This window comes from Diabrotica virgifera, chromosome 2, assembly GCF_917563875.1.
Source record: "Diabrotica virgifera virgifera chromosome 2, PGI_DIABVI_V3a".
In the NCBI taxonomy this organism is placed as follows: Eukaryota; Metazoa; Arthropoda; class Insecta; order Coleoptera; family Chrysomelidae; genus Diabrotica; species Diabrotica virgifera.
Window position 1 is genome coordinate 93,141,840 of NC_065444.1, and position 18,954 is coordinate 93,160,793.

Consider the following 18,954-nt stretch of genomic DNA (forward strand, 5'->3'; position numbering starts at 1 on the left):
GAAGTACAGATATACGATGGAGAACATCAAGGACTGGGTAAGACACAGAAGAGAAGAAACGGAGTAGTAAAAACGTAGAGATAATAAATATCTCTACGTTTGAGAGCCTTATTATATCTCTAGCCATATCTCTAATGAGGTGCCATATTATGGCTCCTCAATAGGAAGATGATCAGTGGAAAGACCACGAAAACGATGAAATGACAACTTACTGGAGGCAATTTGAAAACAGTCACGTCTACACAAAAAGTAGAAGAGGAATATCTATTCATAAATCTCTTTTTATTGTAGTTTCCTATAGTTTCGCTACAATAATTATTTCTGTTTCAGCCGTTGGTCTTATTTTTTTTTGTGGTCCGAATTTGACTCTGATTTTTCCTAAGTAGTGCGGCCGATATGTGAAACAATTGCACATTTAATGATACAAGCATATAATTTGGACCACATATACTACACATAAAAAGGTTCAAATTAAGATATGAGGCCATCTCAGATTTTGCCTTTTACAAAAATGGCGGGCATTCAAAATTGCCCATATTATGTGTTTAATAGTAGGGTAACTGACCCAGTAATGGACACTGTACCAGTAATGGACACTAATTTGATAAATTACCAGAAAATAAGGAAAATGTCTTATGTAACCCCCACATCGGGCTAGCTAAATGTTCTCTGCAGTATTGGCCATCATATTTTCAATGATTAAATAGCTAACTTCACTCATCTGTCAAAAGTCAGATTAAAAATCAAATGAAGTTTGTGTGAGTCAGCTGATGTAAAGTGTTTATTTAAGGTACCGTTTTTTACAATTTACTTGATTAATGTAAGTTTTAATATTTTTTTGCAAATGGAACAGGCTTAGTTTTAATTGTTATTGATGATATTAACTGTAATTTTCGTCAAATTAGATATTTTTAATTATCTAGTTTGAAATTTAGGGGGGTGACCATTACTAATACACAATAAACCGAGAGGGCTAGTTTTGGATACCGGGGGTGTCCATTTATAAACGGTCAGTTTTTAGTAATGGACACACCTCAAATTTACTACTTACCAGCTACTATGTTTCACAGTTTAATAATTTGTGCAATAATTTTCAGCAAATGCCGAAAACTAAAAAAATTGGCACTCGCCAGTTTTTTTCATATAGCGAAGACGACTTGAAAAAAGCTATTGAAGCTGTAACACAAAATGGAATTAGTAGAAAAGCTGCAGCACGTCAGTTTAATGTTCCTCGAACCACACTGATCCGTAAATTATACTCGCCTGCTACTACTCCTCGGAAAATGGGTCCAGCAACAGAGCTTTCTGAAGCAGAAGAAAATGTTTTTGAAAACTGGGTACTAGCAATGGCTCGCAAGGGTTTTCCTATTCATAGACAAAACCTTATGTTATCAGTGAAAAAATTTCTTGAGGAAACTGGCCGAGAAACTAAATATTTATTAAATAAAACTCCTGGGCGTTCTTGGTTTCAAGGATTTTTAAAACGTCACCCTAAAATTAAAGAGAGATATCATGAAGCTGTCAGCAAAGCTCGGGCAGCAGTAACACAAAACCGAATTGAAGCATGGTTTGATGAAATTCAACTTTTTTTAGAGGAAGATAGATATGATGAAATATTATTAGATCCAACTCGGGTATTCAATGCAGATGAGGCAGGATTTTGCCTATGTCCGAAGAGTGAAAAAGTTCTAGGCCCTGTAGGCTACAAAGAAGATTTTTATATTAGGGTATCATCGGAAAAAGAGCAGATAACCGTAATGGCCACTTTTTCAGCAGATGGCAAGTATGTTCCTCCAATGTTGATCTTTCCTTACAAGAGAATTCCAGAAGCTATAGCTAAATCAGTGCCAGAAAATTGGGGTCTTGGTAGATCTGATTCAGGGTGGATGACATCCCAAGTATTTTATGAATACATTTCGAACCATTTCCTGCCATATTTAAAATCCAACAATATCCAAAGGCCAGTAATTTTATTCGTCGATGGGCATCGATCACATTCAACAAAACATGTTAGCCAGCTATGCGATGATAATGGAATTATTTTGGTATCACTTTTTCCCAACACTACCCATATTATGCAACCAGCTGACGTATCTGTTTTTAAACCTCTTAAAGCTGGTTGGTCAGCAGAAGTGAGAAACTGGAAATTTCAAAACTTTCCAAAAGATGTGACACGTTCTACTTTTGGTACTATTTTAGAATCTGTTTTTAGTAAATATGCTTCTGAGGAAACAATTAAAAATGGATTTAGAAGAAGTGGGTTGTATCCCTTTAATAAAAATAATATTGATTACACAAAATGCATACCAAACAGAATAGTTGCTGCACAGATTTCTGATAAAGAAACACCTAAAAATGCCTTAGATGTACTAGAAAATAAAATTGAAAAAAAAATACCTTACAGAATTTATACAAACATATTCAAAAAGAGAAACCTGGTCTGGAGACATATCTTATTCAAAGATTTATAGTGTCTGGGCCGAAATTAAAATGGATTATGAAAATGAAAATCCTCAACAGAAAGAAATACACCCCAAAAATATAAGTATTACGTCACCAGTCGCTGGACCATCGAGACGTCAATGGGAAACACCTCCCCAAAAATTGGAATATGAAAATCCTCAACAGAAAGAAATACACCCCAAAAATATAGGTATTACATCACCAGTCGCTGGACCATCGAGACGTCAATGGGAAACACCTCCCCAAAAAAACATTCGCTACTATGAAGAAAAAGAATCAGAAGGGTTTAAAATTCTAACTCCATTTAAAAAATGTTTAGTATTTCCTCAAACGCCTGATGGAACTTTAAAAACACCAAAACACAAAAGAAAAATATTTCCTGCAGTAGTTTCAAGTGCGAAATATCGAGAATTTTACGAGAATGAAGTAAAGAAGAAGAATGGTCCGAAAATAACAAAAAGAAAACAACAAAAAACAAATACAGTCAACGAAGAAAGCAGCTCTAATTCAGATATGGACGTTACTTATCTCGACGAAGATCTTGATCTTAGTGAAAATGAAAACATCATACTAAAGACAAATCAACATGTTATTGTCAAGTACATGGATACACATTATCCAGGTAAATGAAAAATAACTGTAAAATACCTTATAACTTACCTGTTTTTATTTCTTGCTTGTAGGAATAGTTCTGAAACATGATGAATTCGGGGCAGATATCCGAACTATGGTTAGTGCTGGCATAAATTCCTGGAAATGGCCAGTTAAAGAAGACGTATTATATTACTTTATTGAAGACATAGTTTGTAATATAAAAGAACCTGAAGTAAAGAACAATAGGGGTCATTTTAGTGTGCCTGAAATGGCAAAATATAATGGTGTCCATTACTAAGTCCATAATATGTCCATTACCCATGTTTTGTGACCATTACTAGCTCATGTGCTACCTTTTTTTAAATAAGAGATTTTCTAAAATTTTTTGTCCTTATTTTCAAAAATCCTCATAATATCCAGAAAGTACATAAAATAAGCTTTTAAATTCATTAGTGTCAAATATATTATACGAAGCTGTGCCTCAGTAAAACATTATTAAACTTAAAATTTGCTTAAGAGTGTCCATTACTGGGTCAGTTACCCTACCATAGTTTTTGAACCAAAAGTCCGATTTCAACAAAATTTGGTATATAGGTTCTCTTTTTGATTTACAAAATGGATATGGTGAACCAGAAGGATCGGTTTACCAGAAGTTGTGTTTTTACTGGTTGTTTATGTAAAAATATGTTTTTTTTCAATTTTTTCCCTATGTATATATTAATTTTTCAAAATGGTAATACCGCAATTGAAAAGAGCGTAAAAATATTTTGTAAAAAATATTTTGAACTTTTTAGATGTGTTAATTACCTTTTAATAAATGCATAACTTATCTTCACATGTACCTATGTGTGGCAGATTCGTGCAAATATTATAAGAAATATTGTGCATTTAATGGTAGAAGCACATAATTTGGACCACGTATACTACACCCATCAAGGTTCAAATTAAGATATAACTCCATCTCAGATTTTACCTTTTACAAAAATGGCGGGCATTCAAAATGGCAACTGTACATATGTGACTAATAGCACGATAACTTTTGAACGAAAAGTCCGACGTCAACCAAATTTGGTATATAGGTTCTTTTTTTGATGTGTAAGACCAAGGTCTTGAACCAGAAGAATCGATTTACAAAAAGTTGTGTTTTTCCTGATTTTTATGAAAAACATGTTGAAATATCGGCGTTGAAAAGAATGCAAAAATATTTTTTAGGAAATATTTTGAACTCTTTAGTTATGTTAATTACCAATTAATAAATTCATAACGTATCTTCATATGTACCTATGTGCGGCAGATTCGTGCAAATAATATAAGAATTATTGTGCATTTAATGGTAAAAGCATATAATATGGAACACACACACTACACATACAAAGATTCAAATTTAGATATGAGGCCCTCTCAGATTTTTTCTTTTACAAAAATGTCGGGCATTCAAAATGAATTTGCCGCACATAAGTACATGTGAAAATACGATATGCATTTATTAAATGGTAACTAACATAACTAAAAATTTCAAAATCTTTCCTAAAAAATATTTTTACACTCTCTTCAATGGCGGTATGACCTTTTCGAAAACTTAATATATACAGGGTGAAAGAATTGAAAAAAAAACAACATATTTTTACATAAAAAACAGTAAAAACACAGCTTCTGGTAAACCAATTCTTCCGGTTCAGGACCTCGATCTTATTCATAAAAAACCTTGATGCCAAATTTGGCTTAAATCGGACTTTTCGTTCAAAAGTTATCCTGCTACTATTCACATGTGTAGCCGCCATTTTGAATGCTCGCCATTTTTGTAAAAGGCAAAATCTGAGATGGCCTCATATCTAAACTTGAACTTGTGTATGTGTAGTATGTGTGGTCCAAATTATATGCTTCTACCATTAAATGCACAATAATTCTTATCATATTTGCACGAATCTGCCACAAATAGGTACATGTGAAAATACGTTATGCATTTATTAATAATGGTAATTAACATAACTAAAAAGTTCAAAATATTTCCTAAAACATATTCTTACGCTCTTTTCAATGGTGGTATTACCATTTTGAAAAATTATAATATACAGGGTGAAAAAATTTAAAATAAATTATTTACATAATATAAAATAGTTTTACATAAAAAACCAGAAAAAATACGACTTCTGATAAACCGACTCTTCCAGTTCACAACATCGATTTTGTAATCACAAAAAGAACCTATGTACCAAATTTGGTTGAAATCGGACTTTGCATTTAAAAGATATCCTGCTATTAGTCACATATGTATAGTCGCCCATTTTGAATGACCGCCATTTTTGTAAAAGGCAAAATCTGAGATGGCCTCATATCTAGATTTGAACCTTTATATGTGCAGTATATGTGGACCAAATTATATGCTTGTATCGTTAAATGTGCAATTCTTATAATATTTGCACAAATCTGCCGCACTAAGAGCAGAGAATTGAATAGTGGATGTTCATTGGTCACTATGTAATCAATTTTTGATTTACGGTTCCATGGATTTGTGAAGGTCCATCTGAGATGGCCTCATATCTAGATTTGAACCTTTATATGTGCAGTATATGTGGACCAAATTATATGCTTGTATCGTTAAATGTGCAATTCTTATAATATTTGCACAAATCTGCCGCACTAAGAGCAGAGAATTGAATAGTGGATGTTCATTGGTCACTATGTAATCAATTTTTGATTTACGGTTCCATGGATTTGTGAAGGTTAATTTGTATTGAGCTTTATAGTCTTAGAAGATATTATTTATGAGTAGTTATTTAAAGGCTCACATGTTTATCACTAAATTTTTATTACAGGTTTATATTTTATTATTTTGCATGATATTTCCTGGTTCTGCATCCGTTTAGTATGGCTAATGAAACGTATACCTTCAATGTTTATAACCGGTACCGAATCATCCACAAGTAATTTGCTCAAGCAACATAAGACACCAACTTATATATATATATATATATATATATATATATATATATATATATATATATATATATATATATATATATATATATATATATATATATATATATATATATATATATATATATATCCTCTTAACATTGCGGACTCGGTATTAAGGTTTTGACCATACACAACGGACTCGAGCGATTTACGGCCTCAATATACGGAGTCCGTAATTTTTTTCATGTATTTCTTTTAACTGGTTGTCATTTTCTACCAAAGTTTTGTTGAATGAGAAACTAGAGACCTCTACCTACCAAACAAAAATGTTACAAATCTTGTTGGTGTCTTAGAATTCCTGTAAATCTTAAAACAAAATGAGTCCGTAACGTCGCTTATAGTTAAAGACTGGATTATATGCAAAATGCATATGCATATATATGCTGCATATTTCTCATGTTTTTCATAAATGCATATGCCTTGCATATTTGGAGATTTAAGAGCATATAAATGCATATTTTGATGGGAATTTACTCTACCCCATTTAAAAATAAGGTATATATTAGTAACATCAACATCCATTAAAATAAAATGTGAAAGTAAATATTTTGCTGTTAAGCTCCTTTGTTGTTGTACCCATAAACATAATGGGCGTTATTTATAGCTGCAGGTATCATTATCCGGATATTTAAGATTTATAGACTTCTCAGAATTTACAAATTACCTAAGTAAATACCGATTATATTTTGAATAACATTACAAATATTACCTGTACTTTCTGCTGGTGTCGGCCAACTATGAATTATTCTGGGAAAACCAACCAAAACGAAATTTTAAGCATTTTAAGGGTAGGATAGATTATTTTATTTTATGAATGGTTAGTCTTAAATCAATCGCCGATTATTCAACTTTTGTGATTGCAAGTTATTGACTATACTGTGTAAAAAAATCATTTTATTATTATTGTGAAAATGCCTAAAGTAGCAAGGGAAAAATCAAGTCTTCTCAGAAGTTGGATTGGAAGTAACAATCATCTAAAAGTTATCGACAGTGAAAGTATGTTTTGCACCATTTGTGATAAAAAGGTAAGTTCTCCACTTCAATAGATTTTTAAACTTATCAAACTTCTTTGCACATCTATGTGTCTGTCTATTCTAAAATGACAAACCGTCCCATTTCTTCAAAAACTGTTTTTTAAAGTTCGCAACGGTTTGGCTTATACAGAGCGAGGTGTTGAGAGTGGCCCACCCTGTATACTACGGTACACTGACTGTACTTTATTGTTTGACGATTTCAATTTCACTTTGAGAAATAAAAAAAAATTGGGGGAGGTTTAAAAAGTTTGATCATTTTAATGTAGGTATCTATTTACGAAAACATCTAAAACATCATTATCATTATATTCCAGATTCCATGTCAAAAGAAATTCCAAGTAGTTCAACACATAAAAACTTCACTTCACCAAACTAAGCTATCAAAAAATGATAATAAACCTCGCCAGCAGATTCTACAGAACAGTTTGCAGATTCAGAATACGTCAGTTGGGCAAGAAACCTTTGCAAAGGATTTATGCCATTTTTTTTTGAACTGCAATATCCCTCTGCACAAGTTAGAACATAAATCGTGTCAAAACTTTTTAAAAACTTATTGCAAGATTAAAGATAAACCAGCTCAAATACCAAGTTCTTCAACTCTTCGGAAAAAATATGTCAGTGCATGTTACAAAGATGTGATGACGAGTATTAAAAATCAGTTAAAAGCCGAATATCTTTGGATTTCCGTCGACGAAACAACGGATACAAAGGGTCGACAAATTGCGAATCTAATTGTTGGAGTTCTTAACGACTCTGGCGATTTTAAAAACTCATACTTAATTAGTGTAAAATGTTTGGAAAAAACAAACTATGCTACAATAGCTAGATTTGTTAACGAATCCCTAACAAATTTTTTTTTACCTGATCAAGTACCATTTGAAAAAATATTATTAATGCTTAGTGATGCCGCCTCATATATGATGAAAGCTGCATCCAATCTTAAAATCTTTTTCCCTAATTTAATTCACTGTACATGTTTGGCGCACGGCCTAAACAGAGTTGCAGAGAAAGTTAGAATTGAATTTCCCAATGTAAACACCTTAATAAATAATGTAAAAAAAGTATTTCTGAAAGCACCACTACGTGTACAGGTATATAGGGAGATGCTTCCCGATATTCCTTTACCACCAGAACCAGTATTAACCAGATGGGGAACTTGGCTTAAAAGTGCTATATTTTTATCTGAACACTACGACGACATCAAAAGCGTTATTTCAAGTTTTGATCCGACTTGTACCGCTATTGATAACTGTCAAAATATTTTTAAAGAAAAGTCTATTAAAAATCAATTGTTGTATATAAAATCGAATTTCGATATCATTGAAAGTTCAATTACAAAATTAGAGGCTCAAAATTTATGTCTTCACAATAGTATGTCTATTGTTGATTCGGTTAAACAGAAAATAACAAATCTGAATGGGGAAATTGGAGTAAAAATTAAAGATAAACTTGATGACGTTTTAAACAAAAATGAGGGTTTCACTTTATTGCGTTCAATAAATAATATAATCAATTTTGGAAACTTCGATGAAAATATTAATATGGATCCGTCTCTAATAGCAAAGTTTAAATATGCCCCAATTACATCTTGTGACGTTGAGAGATCTTTTTCTGCCTATAAACAAATATTAACAGATAGAAGACATAATATTAGTTTAGAAAATATGAATCAATATATGATTATTTATTGTAACAATAAAAATATGTAAATTTGTTTTATTGTACTCTTTTTATAATATTAGTTTAGAAAATATGAATCAATATTGTAACAATAAAAATATGTACATTTATTTTATTGTACTCTTATTTATCTTGTGGTCAAAATAAAATATTTTGCCGTTTTATTTGTCACAAAACCTGAAGTTAAAAAAATATATTAAGAAATAATAATACAATTTGGTTTAAATTCAAACCTATTTATTTATTTTTATTATTTTTTATTTATTTATGTATTTAACGTAAACCATAAAATTATTCATATAAAAATAAGTGCATATATAAATGCATATTTGCATGTTAATTGTGCATATTCAGCTTGTTTTAAAATGCATATTGCATGCATATTTTAGACATTTTTTAGTGCATATTTTCCAGTCTCTACTTATAGTTCAGCCATTTGCCGTTGGAGGTCGCTTTTATGTGTATATTCAATGTGTATATCCTTCATGTGTTAAACTATCATACGACATTATGGCCTCGACTTAGCTGGCAACACTGTTGCTCGACTATTGAATCATTCTATCCCGCATATTTTACAATCGTCTTGCTTACAGGTGATTTACTGGTATTGTTCATTTTTATGTGTTAGAAAATGTATTGAATTGCATTAGGTATATTTTATTTTATTAATAGTCATACGCGAGGATATTTTGTTTCACAGAAATTTTCCACAATTCTTTAAATTTTCATTAACACATGTATTAAGGTAGGTATGTATATATGTTTGTAATTCAGAATATAACTATCGCTGTTACATAAATAAAAATAAATATTGTTTTCGCCCATTCCAAAAAAATGTGAAAACGTTGAATTTATGCATGTCTGTCTGTCTGTCTATAAACACAACTTCTTCCCGTCATTAGACCAGATAGAAGGATAATAAATGAGGCTAAATGCAATGTTGAATGAAAGCTTATAACCTAAGGATGGTATTAATCAATCAATCAGCCAATCGCGTCCACTGCTGGACGTAGGCCTCCCTCAGTTCTTTACAGTATTCTCTACACTGGGCCTCTTGTAGCCAGTTTCCTGCAATGTCGTCGGTCCATCTAGTCGGTGGTCGTCCTCGGCTTCTTTTATAGTTTCTGTGCCTCCATTCCATGATTCGTTGTGTCCATCGTCCATCTTGTGTTCTAGCTAAGTGCCCTGCCCAGTTCCACTTAAGCGTCGTATCGTTTTCGATGACGTCTTGAACTCCTGATCTTTGCCTGATTTGTTGGTTTGTTATGTAATCTCGAAGGCTCACGTTCAGCATTGCACGTTCCATGGCTCGTTGTGTGACTCTGATGTTATTTGCTGATTTTTGCGTCAGTGCTAAAGTCTCTGCTTCATAAGTTTGTACTGGCAAAACACATTGGTTATAAACCTTTCGCTTAATACACCTAGGAATTGAGCTTTTTAGAATATGGCTTACTTTGCAAAATGATGCCCATGTAAGGCCTAATCGCCTCTGTGTGGATAGTATTAAATGTGGTAAATTTGCCCTTGCACTTCCGGTTTTATAGTTACAACCGGAAGTACTGTTATAAAGTCACCGAAATAGTCCATGCGATATATTATTCGACGCACCTTAGCAAGATGAGAACAAATTAATATATACTTCCGGTTTCATGCCTGTCCGTCCGTCAGTCTGTCTGTCGGCGAATATAACTCCTCCGTTATTAAAATAAATAGTGACAAATGAGGTGTCGAATGGGAATTTCTAACCCAAAAATTTTATTAGAGGTATATTAGAAATTTGATTTCCGACTTCCGGTTTTACAGTTGAAACCGGAAATATTGTTTTAAAATCGAGGAAATAGTACAAGCGAAATATTAGTTGACAGGCCTTAGCAAGACGAAAACTAATATATACTTCCGGTTTCATGCATGTTTGTCCGTCCGTAAACACAACTTCTTCGTCATTATACTAGGTAGAATGACAAATGAGGTGTCAAAAGAAAGTTTATAACCAAGGAAGGTACTAAAGGGGGTAGAAATTTGACCAAGGATTTCTGGTTTTAGAAATGAAACCGAAAATACTGCTTTAACATCGTCAGAATAGTACAAGCGATATATTATTCGACGCGCCTTAGTAAGACGAGAACAAATATATATTTCCGGTTTCGTGACTGTCTGTCCGCGAATATAACTCTTCCGTTATTAATACCGATAGAATGACAAATGAGATATCGAATGAAAGCTTGTAACCCAAGGGTGGTATTAAAGATGAGAAATTTGACGCCCGACTTTCGGATTTAGAGTTGCAAGCGGAAGTACCATTTTAAAGTCACCTAAATAGTATAAGCGATATATTATTCGGCGTGCCTTAGCAAGATGAAAACAAATGTATATTTTTGATTCTTACATCATTTCCGATTAAATAATTCTAACCGGAAAGTGCCATATTATAGTTGCAGAAATAGTACATTGTGACATAGCAATCGAAGCTTATTGAAAAGTCGAGCATGAATTTTTAGTTCAGGTTTGGAAGTCAGTTCAGGTTAAACAGTTATGACCGAAAGTTTAGTAAAAATTACTCAAAATTAGTGAAATCGTATATCAATCGACGGACGCAAAGTTACACGAATAGTTCAAATATCGACTTCCGGTTCTACTTTCGGTCACTTTGGATAAAAACCTAGGATTTACGAATTCCAATTACTTGTTTTGAATAGTAAGAAGAATAATCGCAAAAACACTATTGGACAGATAAATGAGTACTGAGATTAGACACATATGCAGAATAAACAACATCAAAGAATGAGTGCAAAAAAGAAGAAGAGAATTGAATAGGCTTACCAGGAAAATGTAAGAAGACAGAATAGTTAGAATAATACGGGATAAATAGCATTTCAAAAAGAAGCACATATCTACAACGAAAGAGACGAGATGATAATATTTCATTTGAGTAGGAGGCACAGCCGAAGAAAAACAGGCATTTTGCCTATTAGGTAAATGACGGATTTGCTTGAAAATATGGATTTAGGTTCCTTTTCCCCTTTACTTCAGTTTTGGACGTGAGCCCAGGGTTGCTTTTACTTGAAGGGTGAAAGCCACCCCTTCTCAAAAATGGATAAACTGACTAATTCTAAGCAACTTTTGTTTTATTGGATCTTTTCACGTTTAAGATAATACTTTTTGAGTTATTTGCGAGTGAAACTGTCCATGTTTCAACAAAAAAAAAAAAAACACAAATTTATAGACGGTTTTTCACAAATAACTCAAAAAGTAAGTATTTTATCCAAAAAAATATTCTTAGCAAAAATGTAGCTTATAAAAACATGAAAAAATAGAATATGAATTAAGTCTGTAAACCCCGTAGAAGCAGAGTTATGAAAAGTAGGTTCTTAGTCGTCAAATTCCAAATTGAACATGTCAACGTTAAATAACCAAAAAATTAAGGACTTTTCAGGGAAAACTCATCAAAATTTTTTAAAAGTGTTTAATAAAAGCTTTGTTTTTGATTTTTATAACATTTTTAGCACCAAAATTAAGCAAGTGACGCGACGCTCAAAATAAAGTTGTTCCCTTTTAGTGGAGTCACTGAAGGTGGATATGAGCTATTACCTCCGATTTCGTTGAACCTCCATCGATTTGTATGAAAATTTGTGAGTAGTTAGAGGATATCTCAAGGAACAAAGGTGACATGGTGCCAACTTGCGCTTTTACCCTGGGGTGGATGTCACCCCTTCTCGGGGGTGAAAATTATTTTATTCAAAATAACCCCATAATTCGATAGAGGAACAAATTCTAAGCAACATTTGTTATATAAAGTTATTAAAATAAATGTAAACTTTTTGAGTGATTAAAGATCATAGATTTTAATTTTTCTTGAGAAAAATACATGTTTTTAACCGATTTTTCATCAATAGCTCAAAAACTATAAGATTTTACAAAAAAGTTATTATTACCAATATTGAAGCTAATAAAAAACGGAATAAACTCCTTACTAGAAAAACCTTTTAGTGTTAACTAAAAGTGAGTTATAGGTGATTGAATGTATATTTTTTTCGGCGAGTAAAAAATCTAAGTGTTCAAGCTGAAATAACGGAAAAATGATGCATTTAATAACATAAACTTATTAAACATTTGTCAAAGTACTTAAAAATATCTATCAAATGAGCCCCGAACATGTTGATGGCATTAAAATTTATGCTCCAAAATTTTTTCAAAATTTATCTTTTAAAAATGTTTCCAAAAAATGTTATGTTTTTTTTAATACCTCCGTCCACTTTTACGATATCATGTTCACCTAAAAACCGTTTGAAAGTTAGTTTGAAGGGCTATTTCACCACGTAAAACTTAATCTTTTATACCTCTTACTTTTTTAAAAATAAAAGGTTAATTCAAGATTTAAACGTTTCTATCTCGGCTATTTTTTACCCTATAGAAATAGTAAAATATTTGACAGAAAAAACTAAAATTTGGTTCTATATAATTTTTTACGTATTTTGATTATTTTTGGAGTTATTATCAAAAGAATATGAAAATTACAATAATTTGAAAAATTATGATTTTTTTAAATTATATCTTTTTTTCAAAAATATGCATTCTAAACCGGTCAAAATTATTGCAATCATTACTTATGCTAATATAAAGAAGTTCTTGTAAGGATTATTATAAATTTTAATTTTTGTGGAAATGGAATTTTTTTTGTGAATTCCAAGGGGTTCTCTTATTTTCATAATAACTTGCTTAATTTTGACGCTATTAACTTATTCTTAAGCTCATTTGATAGGTATTGCGAAGTACTTTGACAAATATTTAGCAGGTATATTTTATACATTGCATCGTTTTCCCGTTATTTAAGTTTGAATACTTAGATTTGACTACTCGTCGAAACATGTATGATCTTTAAGTTTCACCCACCGGTTCAAAGTGCTTATTTTTGAAAAGAAAGTGGTTACTGATAAAATAAAAAAAAAACTTCGAAATGTTGAAAAAAAAATGCTTTTTTTAAAAATTATATTAAAAAGTGTTAGTCATAAGAAAGGAAAAATTTAGAAAAGTAAATAAAAATTTTGAGTTTTCTGCATATTTTCCCAAAAAGTGCTTCATTTTTTGGTTATTTCACGTTGAAATACTCGATTTGTAATTTGAGTCTACAGACTTCATGAATGTACCGTTTTCTATTTTTTATAAGCTATATATTTGCTAATATTATTTTTTTTCAAATTATTTAGTTGTTGAGTTATTTACGAAAAACCGTCTAAAATCGTGGTTCTTTTCGTTGAAAAATTAACATTTTCACTCACAAATAACTGAAAAGTATTAACTTAGAGCAAAAATTCTATAGCACAAGAGTTGCTTAAAATTAGCTAATTTATCCATTTCCGTACATTTTTTGAACGTACGTTTTTCGCCTACAAGATTTCAACTCCCAAGTAAAAGCAACCAATGGCACAAGTTCAGAAGTAAACTTGAGTACTTATAAGAGGAACCTATATCCAAATTTTTGTGAAATTTTATCGCCGTATTTCACGTTAATTCATCGCCGTATTTCATTTTACTGACCTATATACAGGTTGTCCCGAAAAGATTGGTCATAAATTATACCACACATTCTGGAGTCAAAAATAGTTCGATTAAACCTAACTTACCTTAGTACAAATGTGCTCATAAAAAGTTACAGCCCTTTGAAGTTACAAAATGAAAATCGATTTTTTTCAATATATCGAAAACTATTAAAGATTTTTTATTGAAAGTGGACATGTATCATTCTTATGGCAGGATCATCTTAAAACAAAATTATAGTGAGATTTGTCCACCCCATAAAAATTTTATGGGGGTTTTGATCCCTTAAACGGCCCCCCAAACTTTTGTGTACGTTCCAATTAATTCATTATTAGTTAAACACAACGTTTTTAAAACGTTTTTTGCCTCTTAGTATTTTTTTGATAAGCGAGTTTTTATCGAGATGCGGCTTCTTTTTAATGTATTTACATAAATATTTTATGGGAGTTTTGTACCTTTAAACCCCCCAAATGTTTGTGTACGTTCCAAATAAACTATTATTGTGGTACCATTAGTTAAACACAGTGTTTTTAAAACTTTTTTGCCCTTAGTATTTTTTTGATAAGTCACCTTTTATCGAGATGTGGCTTCATTTTTTAAAATATACCTAAAAATGTAAATTATAAATAGGTTATTAACAAATTTTCAGATTATTAACAGGTCTCTATAATCGTACTTAGACATATACAAATATGTGGTGGATTCGATAAATATTCAAAATATCTCGATAAACACTGGATTATCAAAAAAGTCTTAAGAGGCAAAAATTTTTTAAAAACAGTGTGTTTAACTAATGGTGCCACACTAATAATTGGAACGTACACAAAAGTTTGGGGGGTTTAGGGGAACAAACCCCCCATAAAATTTTTATGGGGTACACAAATTTTACTATATTTTTTATTTAAGATGCTGCTGCCATAAGAATGCCACATGTCCATTTTCAATGAAAAATCTCTAAGAGTTTTCGATATATGAAAAAAAAATTATTTTCATTTTGTAACTTCAAAGGGCTATAACTTTTTTTGTGTGCTTTATTTATATAGGTAAGTGAATTTCAATCAACCTATTTTTGACCCCAGAATCTGTAGTATAATTTATGACCAATCTTTTTGGAACACCCTGTATAAAAAATAAATTTAATAAAAATTCAAGAAATTTGCTTTCTAGGTGTATATTAACTACGAATCTAATTATATTCTATATTACCTAATTATCTAATATAAAGTTAGATTCTATATATTTATGTATTATCGTTGAGAAATTAAACGAATGAACAACGTGAAATATTAAAAAAGTATTACATTGACCCAACCAAAATTATTATATTTCTTTCAATACAAATTATCGTGTTCAGATTATTTTTAGAAGTCATTAAAATATTTTACCAGTAAAGTATAAGCGTTTGTTTAAAAATACAGACTATTAAATTATTATACTTTTGTCGATTTTAAAACCATATGTTCCGATTTCATGTATCCCATTACTTAAACAATCGCGAAATAGGAAATAACTTCGTTGAAATCACAAAGGGGAAACCCCAAATTATCTAAATACGCAGTGAGCGAATTGACAACACTGTTTGAGTCTATAATGTTGTGTATATGAGGCCGCAACACCACAATACTGTTTAAAATTATACTCATGAGGCTGCAAAAGTAAGAAATCGTAATGAGTTTATAATGATAACGGAACCAAAAAGACAAGTATATATTAATTTTCATCTTATCAAAATAGAAATTTGGGCATTAAGAATGTTTTGTCACTAGATTCAATATATTCGATAATTAAAATATTATATACACCTCTAAATAGGAGAGGCTGTACGGTTGCGGTATGGATTGAGTCCTTAAGAATAGTAGGATGTAAATATATATATATATATATATATATATATATATATATATATATATATATATATATATATATATATATATATATATATTTTATAAACAAGTCAACAAAGTACTTCTTCTTTCTTTACATTATATATATATATATATATATATATACATCCCGCTATTAAATTGGCATCTTTTCACGTTGCAGTCATTTGGCATCACCTAGAAATGCTATCATTTTCTAGGTATAATCCGTGAATGTTCGCTTAGTACACTTCTTTAAGCTTGGCACCGTTGTCGGATTTTCAGTAATCCGATTTATTTATATATTTTATTCCTTACACTATAACGACAATTTGACCCCCGTAGGTCAAAAACATTGCTTAAACATCACTTTGGCAACAACAGGATGTTGCCAAGATATACATTTTTACGGAAAAGACAGTACCTAGTTAGATACATAATATCGATCGCTTCACGTTACAAGTCTTCCACTCGCACTCAGGTAAAAACCAGTTGTAGGCTCTTTTGTCTGAACGGGTCCCTGAATGAGTTTAATAATTCACTTTTATTGTGTATTTTGTTTCGTTTAGTTGAAATATCAGATTTTGTTTGTAACGAATTTCATAATAGATATTTAAATTATTTTTTTGTTAACAAAAACAAATTTTAAAGTTTGACATTTGAAAAATTAATTTTATATTGCCATTTTCATGACATGGTCAATGGTTAATTGCATTTATAATAATTTAATGGGTCATTGCGAAACAATATACAGTGCGTCCATAAAGTAACGCATAAATTCATTATTTCACAAACCGGACACTTTCAGGAAAAATACCGAAACAGGTCGATTTTTATTTTTAAATTACAATTTATTGGCATACATATCATACTAGTGACGTCATCCATCTGGGCGTGATGACGTAATCGTTGATTTTTTTAAATAAGAATAAAGGGCATGTAATAGCTCATTTGAAAGGGTATGTAATTCTCTATTCAATAATATAATTGTTAATATAATTATTTATACAGGGTGTCCAAAAAATGTTATTTAAATTAAATTAATTGGTATAAAAAGATGAATGTATGTAATTTGTTTAATTCTAAATATATTTTATTGGTGCCAGCAAACATAAAAATGTTTTATTTAAAACCTAAATATTGATTTTCGCTTAAGCGTAATCTTAAACTTCCAAGAGGCAGGTGGATGGCAGCTCTAACATTTAATTTTCTGACAAAAGTAAAACGAATTTTGAATTAAATAAGTTACATACATTTTTCTTTTTGTCTCAATTAATTTAATTAAAGAATTCTTTTTGGACACCCTGTATATATAATTATGTTATTGTTTGTATTAGTAAATAGAGAATTAAATACCCTTTCAAATGAGCTATCACATGACCCCTATTCTCATTTAAAAAATTCATCGATTACGTTATCAAGCCCAGATGGATGACATCACTAGTATGATATGTAATATGCCAAAAAATTGTAATTTAAAAATAAAAATCGACCTGTTTCGAAAATTTTCCTTAAAGTCGCCGGTTTACGAAATAATGAAATTATGCGTTACTTTATGGAAGCACTGTATGTTACAATGTGTAAATTTTTCAGGAAACGTAAAAATCTTTCCATTAGTAGTTAGAGATTCTGATAGTAATACTATATTTTATATAAGTATTATGGGTTATAAATGCATCTATTAGGTCTGGATCCCGCGTATGAAAAAAAAGTTGATTAATAGCAAGCTGAAAATTTGTTAATAGCTTAAGGGTGTTTAGTCGGATAAACTTTTATATATGGGAACACTGGAACAGGGGCAGTTTTAATTGTGAAACAGGTTGAAAATTTGGAACGGTCACACCACGAAAACGGCACATTTATTTTGTCCGACATAACAGACTTAAACTCTCCGAATAGAGATTAAACTCTCATGCAAAAATTAGACTGCTATTTATCACCTGTCATAATTCCTGTCATTTGACATATTCTACATGCTCTACTCATTAAAAGGCCCATTTGGTGATAAATAGCAGTCTAATTTTTGCATGAGAGTTTAATCTCTGTTCGAAGAGTTTAAGTCTGTTCTGTCGGACAAAATACATGTGCCGTTTTCGTGGTGTGACCGTTTCAAATTTTTAACCTGTTCCAAAATTAAAACTGCCCCTGTTCCAGTGTTCCCATATATCAAAGTTTATCCGACTAGACACCCTTAAGCTATTAACAAATTTTCAGCTTGCTATTAATCAACTTTTTTTTTCATACGCGGGATCCAGACCTATATCTGAAAGACCAAAAAAGTTTAAATGTTGCTTATTTTTTTGATATTATGTTTTAAAGTTTGTGGACTTATGTTGTTTTCGAAATGAAACCATAATTGGTAAAGTTTTTTCTTTATTCTCAACAAGAAACAGTCATAATACGGACAACGCACACATCTTATGGAAAATATAATGTCACTCAAATTCAATAAAATTTATACGAATAGATCCGTTTTAATTTACCGATCAAATCTTATCATTGCGCCAACTCTTAATTATGATTAATTACGGCGCAAATTGCAATTAAAGTTTATCGAAATCACATTTTTGGAGTCCATAAAGTGTTAAAAGTGTTAAAGTTACAATCATTATTGCTCCGAGTGCTATTCATAAGAGCTTAAATCCCGCTGGGCCTAAGCGGATTAGTGAAACTAATCCGCTGATTTATGGAGTACCGAAAATCTGGGTAGTTTAAAATATTTTTTCTCTCTCTAACTTATGTACCTACCCATTTGATTTCAGATTTATTTGTATCAATTTCTGCTCTTATTTTTGAAAATAGAGAGT

General features: G+C 31.1%; 2 protein-coding genes across 2 annotated transcripts; both read left to right on the forward strand.

Moving 5' to 3' along the window:
* The first annotated feature begins 723 nt into the window (after window positions 1-723).
* LOC126879560 (uncharacterized) lies at window positions 724-2,471 on the forward strand. Its single transcript, XM_050642726.1, has 2 exons — window positions 724-790; window positions 1,098-2,471. The coding sequence occupies exon 2, from the start codon at window positions 1,101-1,103 to the stop codon at window positions 2,469-2,471; it is 1,371 nt and encodes a 456-aa protein (XP_050498683.1). The 5' UTR covers window positions 724-790; window positions 1,098-1,100.
* Window positions 2,472-2,490: 19 nt separating this feature from the next.
* LOC126879561 (uncharacterized) lies at window positions 2,491-3,438 on the forward strand. Its single transcript, XM_050642727.1, has 2 exons — window positions 2,491-3,085; window positions 3,147-3,438. Exons 1-2 carry the CDS (start codon window positions 2,491-2,493, stop codon window positions 3,353-3,355), a joined length of 804 nt encoding a protein of 267 aa, XP_050498684.1. The 3' UTR covers window positions 3,356-3,438.
* Window positions 3,439-18,954: the final 15,516 nt, after the last annotated feature.